Here is an 18,567-nt window from a genome sequence, read left to right as displayed (position 1 = left end):
CCTCTTGGGAAAGAGCAGGGGCTCCAACGGGGAGAGATGCAGCCCTTGCATTTGCCAACCCTGTCTTTCTCTGGAGAGGCCTTCACCTTTGTGCTGGATTTCTAAGCTGGGTTTCAGGCCAGAGGGCAAAGTCTCAGATTTCTGGCCTCACGCTTACTGATGAGGCGGGGAGACGCTTCCTGCCCTGTACAAAGTGTGAAGTGTAATTCGATTTGGAATTAGTTATCAAATTAGATGAGCCATGTGCACTTCAAAAATTCATGCCTTGATCCCTGCCTGCACAAATTTGCAAAATTTGGTCGTTTATATTCAGTGTTTCCATCTTTAGAAGGGAACAGGAAGTTCCCCTGTGACATTTATGGGGAGTTTGTAGTGGCTTGGCTAGGTTAACGGGGACACAAGGAAAAGCGGAATCCAGTAAATGGGAAAAGATTCTGTTTCAAAGCCCTGCAGAGAATGGCACTCCTTACATCCCTGCCCGGCCCCTCCCCCCGACCCCCCGCAGCTTTCTCCTCGGGCTCAGGGATGGAGACCAGCTGTTCATAGCCTCTTTTCCCGCCTTTGATCATTTTTAAAATTTTTTATTATTTATTATTATTAAAAAAAATTTTTTTTTGGCTGTGCCACGTGGCTTGTGGGATCTTAGTTCCTTGACCAGGGATCAAACTCATGCCCCCTGCAGTGGAAGCTCAGAGTCCTAACCACTGGACTGCCACGGGATTCCCTGATTTTTTTTTTTAATAAATTTATTTATTTATTTACTTATTTATTTTTGTCTGCATTGGGTCTTCATTGCTGCGTGCAGGCTTTCTCTAGTTGCGGTGAGCGGGGGCTACTCTTCGTTGCAGTGTGCGGGCTTCTCATTGTGGTGGCTTCTCTTGTCGCGTAGCCCGGGCTCTAGGCACATGGGCTTCAGTGATTGTGGCTCGCGGGCTCTGGAGTACAGGCTCTGTAGTTGTGGCGCACAGGCTTAGTTGCTCTGTGGCATGTGGGATCTTCCCAAACCAGGGCTCGAACCTGTGTCTCCTGCATTGGCAGGTGGGTTCTTAACCACTGCGCCACCAAGGAAGTCCCTCCCTGATCATTTTTTTAAACTCTTTCTCACCCTTCTCTCACCATGGAACCCAGAACATCTTTGCATGTGGAGAAGTTCAATTCAGAGATAATATGATTAAATTCTAAGTTCTCATTAGACCAAATTAGTTTCATCAAGAAAGCTAGGGGTTCTTTGATGAACCCCCCCAGATTGTCCAAATTTATTTGCATGTGTATTTTTTTTTTAGGGAGAGTGTCCTTACCTTTCAACAGCTTCTAAAAGAGGTTTGTGATACATACACAAAAATCCTGAATTGCTGTGCCAGACTGGGTTCCTTGCATGTAAGGGACTACTGTGAATCTGCCTGGAAGTTTTAGGCTAATAAACATTTGAATAAATGAACTTCATGTTCCTATGTGCCACCACTGTTTTCATTCAGACTGATTTTAAGCCTATAGTGTCTTCTTTTTATTTGTTACTAAGTAATAGGTACTCAATAAATATTTGTTGAATTAATCATCGTTGTGGTCCTGGTCCACCAGGACCCCAGGATCTTTTTCAACCATTATCGTTTATAGCCATTTTTAAAAATTGAAGTATTGTTGATGTACAATATTACATAAATTACAGGTGTACAATATAGTGATTCAGTTTTTAAAGGTTATACTCCATTTATAGTCATAAAATATTGGCTATATTCCCTGTGTTGTACAATATATCCTTGTAGCTTATTTTATATGTAAGAGTTTGTACCTCTTAATCCCCTACCCCTATCTTGTCCCTCCCCCTTCCTTCTCCCCACTGGTAACCACTAGTTTCTTCTCTATATCTGTATCTGCTTCTTTTTTGTTATATTCACTAGTTTGTTTGTATATTTAGATTCCATGTTTAAGTGATATCATACATTATTTGTCTTTCTCTGTCTGACTTATTTCACTTAACATAATACCCTCCAAGTCCATCCATGTTTTTGCAAATGGCAAAATTTCGTTCTTTTTTGTGACTGAGTAGTATTCCATGGTGTGTGTGTGTATGTGTGTGTGTGTGTACACACATACATATGCACCACATCTTCTTTATCCATTCACTTGTTAATGGACACTTAGGTAGCTTCCATATCTTGGCAGTTGTAAATAATGCTGCTATGAACATTGGGGTGCATGTATCTTTTTGAATTAGTGTTTTTGATTTTTTCAGATATATACCCAGGAGTGGAATTGCTGGGTCATATGATAGTTCTATTTTTAGTTTTTCAAGAAACCTCCACACTGTTTTCCACAGTGGCTGCACCAGTTTACATTCCCATGAACAGTGTATGAGGGTTCCCTTTTCTCCACATCCTCGCCAACATTCGTTATTTGTGTTTTGATGATAGCTATTCTGACAGGTGTGAGGTGGTATCTCATTGTGGTTTTTTTTTTTTTTTTTTTTTTTTTTATTTATTTTTGGCTGTGTTGGATCTTCGTTTCTGTGCAAGGGCTTTCTCTAGTTGCGGCAAGCGGGGGCCACTCTTCATCACGGTGCACGGGCCTCTCACTATCGCGGCCTCTCTTGTTGCAGAGCACAAGCTCCAGACGCGCAGGCTCAGTAGTTGTGGCTCACGGGCCTCATTGCTCCACGGCATGTGGGATCTTCCCAGACCAGGGCTCGAACCCGTGTCCCCTGCATTGGCAGGCAGATTCTCAACCACTGCGCCACCAGGGAAGCCCTCATTGTGGTTTTGATTTGCATTTCCCTGATGATTAGTGATGTTGAGCATCTTTTCCTCTGCCTGTTGGCCATCTGCATTTCCTCTTTGGAAGAATGTCTATTTAGTTCTTCTACCCATTTTTTAAATCAGGTTTTTTTTTTTTAATGTTGAATTGTATGAGCTGTTTGTATATGTTGGATATTAATCCCTTATATGTCATTATCATTTGCAAATATTTTCTCCCATTCAGTAGATTATCTTTTCATTTTTTTGATGGTTTCCTTTGCTGTGCAAAAGCTTTTAAGTTTAATTAGGTCTCATTTGTTTACTTTTGCTTTATTTCCTTTACTTTAGGAGACAAATCCAAAAAAACATTGCTACTATTTATGTCAAAGAATGTTTGGCCTATGTTTTCCTCTAGGAGTTTTATGGTTTCCGGTCTTTTAGGCCCTTAATCCATTTTGAGTCATTTTTGTATATGGTGTGAGAGAATATTCTAATTTCATTCTTTTACATGTAGCTGTCCAGTTTTCCCAGCACCACTTATTGAAGAGACTCTATACCCCATTGTATATTCTTGCCTCCCTTGTTGTAGATTAATTGACCATAAGTGTGTGGGTTTATTTCTGGGCTCTCTATTCTGTTCCATTGATCTATGTGTCTGTTTTTATGTCAGTATGGTACTGCTTTGATGACTGTAGCTTTGTAGTATAGTCTGAAGTCAAGGAGTGTGATTCCTCCAGCTCTGTTCTTCTTTCTCAAGATTGTTCTTATAGCCATATCTCTGACATCTTCTCCAGGGCAGTTTCTTCTCCAAGGTCCACCCGCCTCTGTACATGTGTCTGGTTTCCAGTCCCATCGCTGTCCTGTTCTCTTTCGTTCACCCGCATTTCCTGAGCTGGTTAATAACAGTGTCTCCGTCAACTTAGTCACTTGTATGAGAAGTGGGGAGTCGTCTTTGAGGCCCCTGTGGGTTTTGTCAGTTCTAGTTGGGGCCTCGTGGAGGTGGAGGTTTAGGATGAGGATGGACATTTTGACATCTGCTTGGCATCGATCCACCTGGAACCTCTGGCTGGGGCACCAGGTGTGTGGGCCTCTGATGTGCTAGGGTTTGCCTTCATCAGCACCGGTGTCTTGGGGGAGCTGTAGGGAATCCTGAGAGGGCCCTGGAATCCTGGACCCTGTGCTGAGCCTGGCGGCTGGCGTTGAAGAGCTTGGCCTGCCAGGCTTGGCCTGCAGGCTCCTTTTCTCAGGAGTTCATGGAGACTAAGATGCTAATGCACTCAACAGGCCTGTCCAGATGGCTGGGTGGGATTCCCTCCCGGCAGCTCCTGGGGAGAGCACCCAAAGGAGGGAGGGGCTGGAGCCCTGAGGCCTCAGAGCGCTACCCCAGCATCTGGCACTTTCTGGGTCTTTGCTGTAGGAAACCTATACTTCTTTTAGCCTTTTCTTGGCTTGTGGAGTCACCCTGCCTGCCATTCACTTGCTCTGTGACCATAGTAAATGACAAAAGCACTGTAGGCCTCAGTTTCCTCATCTGTGAAATGGGGAAACTAACAATACCTGACGTGTAGGGTTGTTGTGATGTTCCCTAAGTTGGTGCGCGGAAGGCGTTTAGAATAGCGCCTGGTGCAGAGCAAGCCCAGCAAACGCTGGCTGTTGTGATTTGCGTCATTCCTTTGTTTGTTTGTTCATTCATTCGGCAAACATTTAGTCTTGGACTTGCCACGTGCCAGACCCTGCTCCAAATGTGGCAGCACAGGAGTGAGCATAATGGCTGAGGTTTGTGGCTTCGTGAATCTTACGTGGGGGGAACACGTGGTAAAAGTAAACCACACACATCACTGTTTGTTTATCATTGTGGAGACTGTGTAAAGTGGAGCGCAGGCCCAGCAAGAGAGCAGTGAGGCCCGCTAATCTGGGCGCCAGGCCGGGCCCTGCAGGCCTGTGCAGCACCCAGGGAGGTGGGAGGGAAGGAAGGGGCAGCTCTGGTCACTCTGTCCCCCTGGCACTTCCTCCATCGGGGACATGCCCGTCTTTAAGAAGCCTCTTTGCAGGGGGCAAGGAGCATCTGCTGTCTGGTCCTGGCCATGGGCTCAGGTGCTCTGGTGGGGGCTGCGGCTGTCCCCTCTGCCTGCAGTGCCGCCTTCCCCGTGGTCCCAGAGGGTGGACTCCAGGGCCTCTGGGGATGGGGGCCCCTCTGCTGTGTGCATAGTTGCCAGATGAAGCCAGGAGACTGCCTGACTGCGAGGAGCACCTGGGCGAGGGTGGGATGGGGGAAGGAGGGCTTCGCTGAGGGCGGGGTACTGGCTGGAGACACAGTTTCCTGCAGGAAGCGTACGTGGTGGTCGGCTCCCTAGGACCCCCAACTTCAGACCTCTGAGTGGGTCCACCTGGATCTGCCTGGTGACACTGGCTCCTGTTGGGTGGCCTCGTGGGTGTCTGTAGACAGGTTGGCTTTGCCTTCTGCTTGGTCACTGTGGGCGGTGACTGAGCAAGGCCTGTGCGGGTGTTGGCACCGCTGTGCCTGGGGAGGATCGGGTGAGATCAGGAGCACTGAGTTGGCTTTACCCTGAGAGCTTTGTCCTGGGCTGTGTCCCTGCCTGTGACACGGGTGCCATGTGGCTGCCCCCTCTGGCTGGGAGCAGCATCAGGCAGCGGCCCAGGGGCCCTTGCTCCCATAGAGCCACCTCTGCATTTGACAGATGGGGCTGATGCTCGGGGAGGATGGAACCTGCGGGGACGTTTCTGGGCCGCAGGACAAACAGGGAGGGGGCGGGCGGAGAAGGGTGACCCCTGGGTGTTGCAGGCCTGCCATGCCGAGCCCCCTCCCACGGCCGCCTTGGGGCTGCGATGAAGTGTGAACCCCCCTGGGAGGCGTCCCACCTGGGAGCAGGCTTCTCTCTGGGCGGTACCTCCCAGCCAGATGTGTGTCCCACCGCCCCGGTCCCGGCGAGCTGCAGACAGCGATCCCAGCCCTGGGGGCGGGGGGAGAGTTTCTCACTTGGAGCAGAAGTCCAAAGCTGGCGCTGGTGACTTACAGCCCCCGTGAAGGCGTGTGGAAGAGGATGGGACTCCTGCCTCCCCGATTTAGAAACACCGACCCCCCCCCCCCAATCAACTCCTAGAACAGGTGGCCCAGCAGGCCCCTGGGGGGAAGGAGAGGGCAGCCCCATCACCGGCGGGACCAGCTGCCACCAGCCTGTGGGGACGAGGGCTCCCCACCAGGGACGCGGGCCTGGGCTCAGAATGGCGGCCTGCGGAGAGAAAGTGCCAAGGTTTCATCTGGCTGGTCTGGACATCCTTGCTGGGAGATGACGGGCTGCTTCCACGGCCAGACAGCACGGGGGGTGCGCAACAACCTCAGGCCTGAGTGGGGGCGTCCGGGCCTCAGCTGTCCTCCAGTTGTGCAGCTGGCTGGTGGGCACTCATGGGCACAGCGGGTTCTTTTCAATCCGTCTCTACCAGCAGCGTCGTCGTTTCTGTCGTCGCATAACAGCTCATTGAGATATACTCCCCATCCCGTACAATTCTCCCATTGAGCGTGTGCGTCACTGGCGCTTCTTCACAATGCGGAAACGCCGTCCGAAACGCCGTCCTCGTTACCTAGCTCCAGAGCGTGTTCATCACCCGAAAGGAAATCCCATAGGCATGACGGCGCAGCCCCTGGCAGCCACGCCTCTGCTCTCTATCTATGGATTTGCCTCTTCTGGACATTTCATTTAAATGGACTCATACCGTATGTGGCCTTTCACGTCTGGCTTCTTTCATTGTGCATAATGTTTTCAAGGTTCACCTGTTGTAGCCTGTCAGGACATCAGTGCTTTTTTTTTTTAATTTTTTTTTTTTTTTTTTTTGGAGTATGGTTAATTTACAATGTTGTGTTCGTTTCTGGTGTACAGCAAAGAGATTCGGTTTTTACATAAATATATTCTTTAGCATATATATATGTTCTTTTTCAGATTCTTTTCCATTTTTGTTTATTACAGGGTATCGAATATAGTTCCCTGGGCTCTACGGTACGACCTTGTTGTTTATCTATTTTATTTATAGCAGTTTGTATCTGCTAATCCCAAACTTCTAATTTATCCCTGCTTCCCTCCCCCACCCTTTCCCCTTTGGTAATCATAAATTTGTTTTCTATGTCTGTGGGTCTGTTTCTTTTTTGTAAATAAGTTAGGTCATTGTATCATTTTTTTAGATTCCATGTAAAAGTGATATCATGATATTTGTCTTTGTCTGACTTACTTCACTTAGTGTGATAATCTCTAGGTCCATCCACGTTGCTGCAAATGGCATTATTTCATTCTTTTCTTATGGCTGAGTAGTATTCCATTGTATACGTATGCCACGTATCCTTTATTCATTCATCTAAGACATCAGTGCTTTTTTTTTTTAACGTCTTTATTGGAGTATAATTGCTTTACATTGTTGTGTTAGTTTCTGCTGTATAACAAAGTGAATCAGCTATACGTATAACTTATATCCCCATATCCCCTCCCTCTTGCGTCTCCCTCCCATCCTCCCTATCCCACCCCTCTAGGTGGTCACAAAGCACCGAGCTGATCTCCCTGTGCTATGCGGCTGCTTCCCACTAGCTATCTATTTTACAGTTGGTAGTGTATATATGTCCATGCCACTCTCTCACGTCGTCCCAGTTTACCCTTCCCCCTCCTCGTGTCCTTAAATCCATTTGCGTCTTTATTCCTGTCCTGCCCCTAGGTTCTTCAGAACCATTTTTTTCTTTTTAGATTCCTTATATATGTGTTAGCATACAGTATTTGTTTTTCTCTTTCTGACTTACTTCACTCTGTATGACAGATTCTAGGTCCATCCATCTCACTACAAATAACTCAATTTCATTTCTTTTTATGGCTGAGTAATATTCCATTGTATATATGTACCACATCTTCTTTATCCATTCATCTGTCGATGGACACTTAGGTTGCTTCCATGTCCTGGCTATTGTAAATAGAGCTGCAATGAACATTTTGGTACATGACTCTTTTTGAATTATGGTTTTCTCAGGGTATATGCCCAGTAGTGGGATTGCTTGGTCATATGGTAGTTCTGTTTTTAGTTTTTTAAGGGACCTCCATACTGTTCTCCACAGTGGCTCTGTCAATTTACATTCCCACCAACAGTGTAAGAGAGTTCCCTTTTCTCCACACCCTCTCCAGCATTTATTTGTAGATTTTTTGGTGATGGCCACTCTGACCAGTGTAAGGTGATACCTCATTGCAGTTTTGATTTGTATTTGTCTAATTACATCAGTGCTTTTTATGGCTCATATTCCATTGTGTGGATTTACCACATTGTGTTTATCCTTTCATCCGTGGGTGGACCTTTTAGGTATTTCTCGAATAGCTACTTTGTGCCACTCCCTGGGCTAGGATTGGGGGTACTGCTGAGCGAGCCATGGCCTCGGGTTTGAGGAGCTTGTGGGGTAGGAGCTGGGGGGGAGTGCAGGGCAGGCTGGAGGGACCCGCAAAGGACCACGTGGAGCCAGGACGAGAACCCGAGGACCCTGGTTCCTGGCCTCGAAGCCTTCAGGGGGGCGTTGCACCTCACTTTGACTGCAGGATGACCGTGTCACCTATTGTCCAAACGGCAGCCTTTCTGAGCACCACCTGGGTTCTGTTAATAATTAGGCTGGATACCAGAAAAATTGAAAGCAGGGACTCAAACAGACACATGTCCACCCATGTTCATAGCAGTATCATGCATCATAGTCAAAAGGTGGAAACCACTTAAGCATCCATGGACAGATGAATGGATAAACAATGAAGTAGTATTCAGACGTAAAAAGGAACGAAATTGTGACACAGGCTGCAACAGGGAGGAACCTCGAGGACATTATGCTCAGTGAAAGAAGCCCGACACAAAAGGACAAATACAGCATGACTCCAGTTATATGAGGTTCCTAGTGGAGCCTGATTCACAGAGACAGAACGTAGAACAGAGGCTACGGAGGGAGGGGGGAGTTAGTGTTTGATGGGCTCAGAGCTTCTGTACAGGTTGATGAAGGCGTTGGAGGTGGGTAGTGGCGGTGGTTACGTGCCATCCTGAACATATTGAATGACGCGGACTCAAACACTTAACATGGTCAAAATGGTCAAGGTTGTATGTTGTGTCTGTTACTGCAGTAAAGAAAGTGATTAGGAAGTGGAGGGAGGGCGTAAATTGGCGTGTTAAGGTCACCCCCCCCCCCCCGACCCTAGGTGGTCACTTGGGCTTTTCTTTCCCAGAGGAGGGTGGTGCTGTGGTGGGCAGGGATGTTGCCCTGGGCCTGGGAGCCTGGGGAGAGAGCGGCTGACCCAGAGTGGCCGACCCGGTGGAGCAGGGGTGAGGCTGCCCCAGGGGTCACCACCCCCACCGCAAACCTACATTCCCTCCTCAGAGTGTGGCTCTGGGAAGGAGGGGATATGGTGGTCCACACACCACCCCCCTCGCCCCGCCATCCCCTTTCCCAAGGGGTTCCCAAGTAGGAGCAGTGAAAAGTAGCAGCAGCTCGTGCTGTGTGACCTTGGATAAGTTACTTAACTTCTCTGAGCCTGAGTTTTCCACATTTAAAGACCAGGGCTCCCTCTTGCTCTACTTGCCTGAAGTGAGAGTCACCTTGGACATAAATGTGAAACCTCTTATTTTTCTGTTAAGAACTTCCCTTTCCTATTAATAGCATTTGATGAAGTTTGGGTGTGAAACAAAAACAGGTAACAGGGCCATGGGGAAGAGGGTGAGGCCTCAGCCGCAGGCAGGTCACTGGAGGAGGTGGATTGGACACAGGTCTGGGGGGCGGGTCAGGAGGTGGCGTCTGGCCTTCGTGGAGGGTCTGCGGGCAGCCTGGGGCAGCACAGCCCTCTTCCCTGTCCCCCCCACCCCACGCTGAGGGGAGACTTCTAAGACCCCATTCATTCAGGAGTATTGGTTGAGTGTCCCCTCCTTGTAGGTCTCTGGAGGCTCAGTGGGGATGCATACATGTCACTGCCATACTCACTGGAGCTCACGGTCTGTGGGGAGACATGGATATTAATCAAATATCGCAGGAGTGAATGTGAAGTTACAGGGCTGATTAAATTCAGTGAAGGTCTCAGGTTGGCCAGACCGCTTCCAGTGCATTTCAGAAAAAAATCACTCTGGGGGCCTCAGTTTCCTCATTTGTAAAATGAGTAGGTTGGACAAGAATTCTGTGCTGTCCAGTATAGTTGCCATATGCCATGTGTCATTCTTTATTTGAAGTTAATTAAAATTAAATAAAATAAAAAATTCTGATCCTCCGTTGGACCAGGTGCATTTCAAGCACGCCAGTCACATGTGAAAGCAGTTGGTGACTCTGCAAAAAATTAAACATACGATTACCATTTGAGCCAGCAATCCCACTTATGGGTTTACACCCGAAAGGTTTTTGAAAGCAGGGTCTCGAGGAGATATTTGTACACCCATGTTCCCAGCAGCACTATTCACAGGAGCTGAAACATAGAAGCAACCTAAGTATCCATCAAGGAATGAATGGGAAAGCAAACTGTGGTCCATCCATACAGTGGAATATTACTCAGCCTTCAAAAGGAAGGAAATCCTGACATGTGCTACAACATGGATGAACCTTGAGGGCATTAAGCTCAGTGAAACAAGCCAGTCACAAAAAGACAAATACTGTATGACTCCACTTATATGGGCTACCCAGAGTAGTTAAATTCATAGAGACAGAAAGTAGAATGGGGACTGGGGAGTTCGTGCTTAATGAGGACAGTTTCAGTTTTACAAGATGAGTTGGGAGCTTGGGTGCACAACATGAATGGACTTAACACCTGATCTGCACACTTAAAATTGGTTAAGATGGTACATTTTGTGTTATGTATATTTTATCACAGTTTTTGAAAAGTCACACGTGGCTGCCACACTGGATGGTTATGGTGCTGGAGTCGCCGGTCTCCGCCATCCCATCCAGCCGGCTGGAGCCCCCCGGGGCCTGCAAGGGGTCGCGGACAGTGTCTCTGGGCGAGCTGGCCTGCCAGGGCCTCTACTCTCGCCCACGGGGTCCTGAAGGCAGACCCCAAAGCCTCCTGGCTGGGTGGGCATAGAGGGAGGGTCCCGTGTCTGCGGGCCATCTGGGTGGGCACAATTGGGGTTGCCCACCAGGGGGCCTCCCAGAGGAGGAGGGACCTTGCAGGAATGTACCCTCACCTGTGCAAAAGGCCAGGCCTTTCCCTCAGCGGGAGGGATGGTGCTTGTCATGTTTTTATGATTATTTCTCAAGCAGGGCCCTGGTGGGCAGGATGTTTGCTTTGGTTTGAGTTTCTGCAGTGGATGTTGGTGCCTGTGGAGGGGCCGGCTGGAGTCTCTCTCGCTCTGCTGCTCCCAGGGCCCGTGGAGGGAAGTGAGGGGGTTCAGGGGACGCCCCCCACCCCCCCGTGCTGCTCGGGAGGGGGTGAGGGATGGAGGGAGATGTAGGGGTGGGGTGGGGGGCTGGCCCAGTCCCGGGCAGAATGGCTCCCAGACCTGCAGACAGATGGAAGCAATTTTCGGTCACGTGGGGCAGGGCTGAACTGCCGTCCTGAAAGACAAGGCCCCATGTCTGTCTCCAGGAAACAGCCCCAAAGCCACACGTTCAGGCCAGATGCAGCTCTGGTCTTTGTTTATTTAAAGATGCCGGAGCCCGGGGGCAGAGTGTTTCTGAAGAGGGAACAGAGGCACAGGCCTTCCGGGCCATGCAGGGAGGAGGCCCGCGAATAGCGGTCAAACGGGGGTCCTTGCCTCCTGGGCCCTTCGCCTTTCCCCGGCCTAGGGCGGTAGTGGGGGTGGACCTGGAACCGAAGCCTCAAGCATCAGCCTGTTGTTAGGAGAGATGCGTGGGCCCCCTGGCAACCCCTGGCGCTTTTATATGCGTTATGTTACTTGCTCAGCACCCCCGTTCTGTGAAGCAGGAATGGCTGTGCTTGGTCAAGGGCAGAGGAGATGGGGAAGTTGCTGGCTGACTTGAGGATGAACCAGCGACACCCCAATTTCTCGGATTTGCAAGCAAACGGTGCCCGTCATCTTTCCTGTCTTACTGGCCGGGGCCTGGGCGTGGGAGGAGAGGGTGCTGGCCCCCATCTCGGCTCCCTCTGACGCTCCTGAAGACACATGTGGCTGCAGAGGTGCGAGCTTGGGGACGGGGTAGAGTCCGGTTCTTTCCCCAGGAAGTGGAAAGGCAGTTTATCTGAAGGCTCAGCAGTGACCTTCCTGACCTGGCGACCTGTGTCCTGCTGCTTCCTGGGGCAGGGTCGGAGGGGGTGGGCAGGAGGGCATGTTTGGGAAGGCTGCTTGCCCACCCTGGCGGTGGGGCACGCTCCCTGGAGCATGGGGCACCCGGAGCCGATGCCCACGGAACCAACAGCCTCTCCCCAAGGGTTGGCGGGAGGGGCTCGCGGGGCCGGGGGAGGCATCTGGACTCACTGTGTGGTCGCTTCCCATGAGCTCAGGGTGCCCCAAGAGGAGAGACGGTGATCCTTCCTGGGAGGTAGGATGAAGCCGAAAATCCTTCTTAGTGGGAAGAGCTTACCCAAGGGGGCAGGGAAGGGGAGCTGGGGGGCCGGCCGGGGAGGGTGTGGCCTGGGCACGTGCCACATCGGGGGCTCAGTGGGACGCGGCCAAAGTGCTCCAGCCGGACCCTGGTGGGGAACCTGCACCGTCCTGAGTGCCCTGACCAGCCCTGCTGGCCGGGGGCACCTCAGGTCCCCGCTGGGGGCCTTCTGGGTGGCATCCCCCCACCCCCAGACCTCCAACCTGGGCATGTGGATTCTTGAGGGCAGCCCGGGCGGAAAGGAGGAAGGCTCTAACCTATAGACCGCAGAAGCTTGAGATATTTCGAGCATCTCAGCCCCGGCTGCCTGTCCGCAGACATGAAAGCAAAACCTCCTCCTGGCCTGTGGGTGTGAGGCCCGCAGGTGCTGGGCGGCCAGAGAGAAGACTGCCACCTGGATCCCGTCCAAGGGGGGGAGGCGTGGGCAGTGCCCCAGGGGCTGCCCAGGGCCCTCTCCTTCCTGCCATCTCCCAGGAACACTGGGCCCGGAGGAGCTAGCTCTGCATCCAGGCCCTCCTGCCTCGAAAGAACGCCCCTCGTCCCAGCACGCCTGCCGCCCCAGGGCTATTGGCTGGTACCTGGGACTGAGCCAGTGCCGGCCCCCTCCATCCTTCCTTCAGAGGGCTGTCCTCTCCTTTGTCCTGGCTCATGGGTTCACCCAAACCCTGGCTGTTTGACCCCCAGGGCCCCTTCGGCCGTCAGGCTGCAGCAGGTGTTGGGGCCAAAGGTGAAGGAGATGGGGGGTGCCCACCTGGGTGCCCCGGGCAGGGCAGGAGGGTGGGGGGCGAAGAGCGCACCCCGCCGTGCTCGGGCTAGTTCTCCTGGGTGCAGCTCAGGTGAGATAGAGGAGGGTTCAGGGGTCAGCCCTGCCCTGGAGCCTAGGGGAGGGCCCCAGCCTAGGCAGGGCTGGTGGCTTGAGAACTGGAGTGAGGCTCTGTGGGCCAAGCTGAGTGGCTGCAGGACAACGTGGGCCTCCGGCTGCAGCTCCGGGGCATTTCTCAGGGGTCTCCCAGGCAGCTGAGCCTCAGTTTCCCCGCCTGAGGATGTGGGGGCTTAGCAGACGCCTGCACGTGACCCCCTAACGCGCCCGCTCCTCGTCCCGCAGCCACCGAGGCAGCTCCCGGCAGCGCTGGCGACATGGCCGACACCCCCAGAGACGCCGGGCTCAAGCAGCCGCCCGCGCAGAGGAATGAGAAGGCCCCCGTGGACTTCGGCTACGTGGGGATCGACTCCATCCTGGAGCAGATGCGCAGGAAGGCCATGAAGCAGGGCTTCGAGTTCAACATCATGGTGGTCGGTGAGTCCCCGGTCCCCAGCACTGCTCAGAGCCACACGGGAAGCCTGTCCCCGGGCCAGCCACACAGGCTCCGGGGCATCTTCTCTTGTAAAACGGGGGCGACGGACCTGGCCTGCAGGACGGATTGCGAGTGGCATTGTGTGTGTGTATGCGTGCCCGCCGGGAGGGTCTCAGCCTCCATCAGCTCCTCAGCAGGGCCTCTGCCCATTACATTAAGAACCCCGGAGACAGCTCGGCCCCGGGCCGGGCAGGGGCTCAGGAGACGACGGCTCTCTGACCAGAGGCCTCCTCCGCCTTCTGCTTTTACCTTCTGCTGAGGCATTCCCATCGCTGTGGCTCAAGCCCTGGGTGGGCTGACCCCCCGCACCCAGCAGGCCTGGCTGGAGGCTCCCCTGTGGCCTCTGCAGAGCTGGATGGATGGTCACGGGGAGGGGGTGGTCATTGATCAGCCCGGCCCAGACAGGGTTGGGGGGCTAGGCTGGGGGAACAGTGGGCAGCCCTTGTTCCCGAAGACTCTCAGGTCCTGTTCAGTCCTCACAGTAACCCTGTGAAGGGAGCGCCCATTTTACAGACAGACATGAGGCCCAGAGAGGGCATGATGAGGTCATTCAGCTCACAATCCGGGCTCCATGCCTCCACCCTCCTTCCCACAGCAGTGCCCCCGCAGAAGATGCAGCTGGGGTGGAAGGGCGCCTGTGGGGGGGTCCGCAGACGGGGAGAATCCCAGCCTTGCCCCTGCTAAGCTGCCTGATGCTTGCCCAGACTTCCCTGGGGTTTCTAACAGCCTCAGTTTCCTCATCCATAAAATGGGATAGTCCTGGGGCAAATGGGAGAACGTGTTCGGCCCCTGGCGTGGTCATGGGCACTCAAGAAGATTTCAGAAGCAATTATGAGGATGGTGGTAATAAAAATAATAATAATTACAGGATAAACTTTAAAATATCCTGGTTGGCATCTCCCAGGTGTCAGGGGCCATGGCTGGAATATTTGATGTAGCCCCTGGCATGAGCTTGGTGGGGACACAAAACCATTGGGCAGAAGGGGAGATGGATGAGGAGGAGGGCCATTCCTCGGGCTGGTAAACAGCTCAGGCCAGGGATTCCCAACGCCACCCTCTGGGGGATCCACACTTTTCCTTGAAAGGTTATCAAAGTTGGAAAATCAGTGTGATTTAATTTTTAAAAATAATGTTGGTTACCATGGCCTAAGGCCAGCTCGGCGCAGAGGCAAAGCGATGGGGCTCCAAGTCTGGAGTGTGTGAGCCTGTGTGCATGCGTGTGCGGGTGCGTGCATGCGTGTGCGGGTGCGTGCATGTGTGTGCACGTGTGCATGGTGCTGAGGTGTGCCTGGTGCATAGGAGGCATCTTATAAGCGTCAGTGGCCATTGCCGCTATTAACCCCGGAGGTGGAAGGTCCTGGCTGGGGCCCTAGAGCTGGGCTGCTGCTTCTGATCCTCAGTCTGGACTTGGCCTCAGTTTTTCTCATCTGTCTGATGGGCTAATGACAGCACCTGGTTGTGAGGGTTAAACTGCTGCTCTTAGGACAGTGCCTGGCGCACGGCGAGGGCTGCGTGGGTGGGACGTGGGTCAGCAGCCGCAAGGCGGACCCTAGATTCAGGGTGACTTAGAGCAGGAGGGGCCTTCCAGTCACGACTGAGTCCAGGTCCCCTCCCTGTTGTGCCCTCTGCCCTCGTCCCTCTTGCTGTAGGAGGGGACTGTGGGTGACGTGAGGTTTGGGCTCACAGCCAGGCCAGAATCTCCTCTGGGGCCACACCAGGGGGCGGCTGATGCCCCGGGGGCTCACTGGCCCCTCGGCCCCTCAGCTGCCAGGTCTGTTGATGTGGGCACTGGTCAGCGCCGTCCCTGCCCTTGGCAGTGAGGCACAGCTGCCCACCATCCGGGGGCCCGGTCAGGCCTCCTGTACCAGGAAGGACTGCAGCAGTGGCCTTTTTTGGAGCCTGGCGGTCACTTGGCTGCAGGCTCTGTGTGCTGAGTGTGCCGACTCTTCATCCGAGATGATCCTGGGAGGCGGGGAGCCCGGCCCCCAGGGCTTTGGACTGGAGCCCCACAGTGTGGGCAGCCTGGCCCTGGGGGATGCAGAGCCTCCAGCCTGAGGTCCCAGGGTGGGGGGCTCTGTAGGGCTTTTCCTTCAAACCCCACGTCGATCCCAGTATGCCCAACAGCTAAGGGTGGAGCTGCACTGGAGGGGCCAGCCCCCCACTTTGCCTCCCCAACAGTGTTCTGCATCTCAGCTCCTCCCGGGCACCCCAGGGCCTCACGTGGGGCAGTTTGACCATCCCTGTGGTCAGAAGGCGAGGGGTCCGTGTCCTGCTCTGCCACAACACACTGTGAGAGCTCGGCCACCACCCGGGCACCCTCCTGCCTCCTGACCTCCCCCTGACCCACCCCCAACCAAGGTGTGCTGGGGGGCATGCCCAGGCATCACTGCATCGCAGGCCCGTGACCTGCCCTCTCTGGAGCGCCACGGCAACCAGCCCCGTTCTCTCCCCAGGGCAGAGCGGCTTGGGAAAGTCCACCTTGATCAACACCCTCTTCAAATCCAAGATCAGCCGGAAGTCAGTGCAGCCCACCTCGGAGGAACGCATCCCTAAGACCATTGAGATCAAGTCCATCACACACGGTGAGTGCCGGGCGGGGGCTGGGGGGAGGGATGCCAAGTCAGGTACCTCAGGTCCCCTGAGCTGGTGACTCTCGGCAACACCTCTGGGCACGTTGAGACTCAGGGTGAAGGGTGAGGGGTCGGGGCTGCTCTCCGGGACCCCTGCAGGCCCTGGTCAGAGCCCCCTGGAGATAGCTGAGTTTTCCACCAAAAATCATGGGCAGGGGGTGCCCAGGATAAGGGTCATCAGCTCTGCTGGACTTCCCTGCCGCAGGCTGGCATCTCCCTGGCAGCACCCTGGGGGCGCCCCAAGTGGGCTTCTTTGGGGCAGGGTGGTCAGGGAGCCTGGCTGGGGTGTCTGTACGGGTCCTGGGTCTCCCCCTGAGCTCGATGGGGCTGGGATTCTGTGCAGATATCGAGGAGAAGGGCGTCCGCATGAAGCTGACGGTCATCGACACGCCGGGGTTCGGGGACCACATCAACAATGAGAACTGGTGAGGGGCTCCGGGGGCCACTTCCCCGGGTGGAAGAGCCCTAACGGGGCTGCTGGGAATCTTGCCCCTCCCCCCGACCCCTGAGGTCAAAGGTCAGCATAGGAGGCTAGTGCGGGTCTCTGCTCTGCTCAGAATGTCAGACGCCTCCACACGTGTACGGGCGTTGGGCTGGGACTTGGGGAATTACGGACCTGCGGGTGGGGACGGGGGCCTGCCCCCCAGCTCGGGTGGTGGGGGTCCCGCGTGCAGGCTGACTGGGGCCCCTCCATGCAGCTGGCAGCCCATCATGAAGTTCATCAATGACCAGTACGAGAAGTACCTGCAGGAGGAGGTCAACATCAACCGGAAGAAGCGCATCCCAGACACGCGCGTCCACTGCTGCCTGTACTTCATCCCTGCCACCGGCCACGCGTAGGTGCACACAGCCGAGGCCTGGGGCTGGTCTGCCCTGCGTGCAGAAGGGCTGGGCGGGCCGTGGTCAGCAGCCTGTGTGCCCCAGTCTCCCTCTGCCCCCAAACCACGTCCCACCCACTTGTGCACCCTCCAGCTTGCCTGGGAGGCTGGAGGACCAGGCGGGCCCAGGATGGTTCGGGGCCTGGACCTGCCTTCTCAGGCCGGCCATCCTGGTAGGCCTGGCAGGCGGGTTAAGACTCCAGCTGTGTGTCCTTAGCACCTACCCGCTCTTCCAGGGTGGCTGTTGGTCCCTAAGGGGGGTGATGACGATGTGATAACAGTCCCCAGCGGGGACCACCAGGAGGGTTTCAAGCACAGAGAATGGGCTTGGCCCCTGGTAGGGCTGGATAAGGGCTTTCGGTCGAGGCCGCCTTGGTGAGAGCTGTTTTCTCCTGCGGGTTCTGTCTGCAGCTAGAGGTGCACGCACAGATCAGCGAGGCTGGCCTGCGGTGGGTGCCCCGGAGCAGGGGTGGGGGGGGGGGTCTCCTTGCCTCCTTTGAGCAGGGGTGGTCTCCCCTGTGAGGGCAGCTGGGCTCTTGATGGCCTCATAGACCCTTTGTCCTTGGCTCCCTGTGGCTCTGTCTGCGCCGGATACCTTGGTGCCTTTCTGTCCGCTGGTGGACACCCTCGGGCTTGTCCTGAGTCAGGACATGGGGAGGAGGTGGACCCAGCACCCAGAGGACAGCAGGAGCAGTGGGGTGGGGAGGCAGCGTGGGTGGACGGAGAGGGAGAGCTGGGGCCCGGCGTCCTGCCGGTCACCACGGCCTGAGGCTCTGGCTCTTTCTGGCTGTTCTACCCTCGGTTCTACTCGGAGCAGGGAGCCCAGGGGTTGGGGGCCTCAGCCCTGCAGCACGTCCAGGAAGGAGCCCGGCAGGAGGCGGCAGGCCTCGGCTGGGGCCTCTGTGGGAAACCAGGCCGAGTCCCCCAGCTGCCCGCAGCGAGGGTCAGCTCAGGGACGAGGAGGCCCGGCACCAGAGCAGGGACCGTGGCCGAGCCTCTCCCTCTGGGGGACAGCGGGCTCAGCCGTGGGCCCCACGGCAGCTGGTCCGGCTGGTCTAGGCTTTGCTCCACGGAGGCCGACGCTGGGAAGCAGAGCCGGCCGGCGAGCTGAGGGTGGGCACCGCTGCTTCCGCAGGGACCCAGCTGGGCGCTGTGCCGTCCCTCCCTTGGGTCCCGGGCCCGTGGGGCTGGGGTGGCCCCTCGCCCTCCTCGTTCGGACTTCCTCCTGGAACCCGCCTCAGCCCCACCCCATGTCTGCGACTGACTGAGCCTTGATGGGGGAGGAGAGCAGACGCAGCTCTGCTCCTGGTGGGAACGTGGTGCCCGCCATTCGGGGGTCCTGCGGCCCTGCCCACACACCTGCTGAGAAGAGGTTTCGAGTCGGTGGGGGGCAGGGAGGGGCTGGAGGGTAATAAG

At 54.7% G+C, this 18,567-nt stretch overlaps 1 protein-coding gene across 6 annotated transcripts in view; it reads left to right on the top strand.

Annotated features, from left to right (window-relative positions):
- SEPTIN9 (septin 9) overlaps positions 1-18,567 on the top strand; it is a 165,091-nt gene that overhangs the window by 138,011 nt on the left and 8,513 nt on the right. For all 6 annotated transcript variants that reach the window (XM_007185763.2, XM_007185765.3, XM_057535333.1 and 3 more), the window contains 4 exons: positions 13,394-13,585; positions 16,097-16,225; positions 16,617-16,698; positions 16,972-17,109. In XM_007185763.2, the coding sequence (XP_007185825.2) occupies positions 13,394-13,585; positions 16,097-16,225; positions 16,617-16,698; positions 16,972-17,109 (541 nt within the window). The remainder of the gene's footprint in view (positions 1-13,393; positions 13,586-16,096; positions 16,226-16,616; positions 16,699-16,971; positions 17,110-18,567) is intronic.

This window comes from Balaenoptera acutorostrata, chromosome 20 (genome assembly GCF_949987535.1).
Source record: "Balaenoptera acutorostrata chromosome 20, mBalAcu1.1, whole genome shotgun sequence".
Taxonomy (NCBI): domain Eukaryota; kingdom Metazoa; phylum Chordata; class Mammalia; order Artiodactyla; family Balaenopteridae; genus Balaenoptera; species Balaenoptera acutorostrata.
This window is presented reverse-complemented; position numbering and strand designations above follow the sequence as displayed.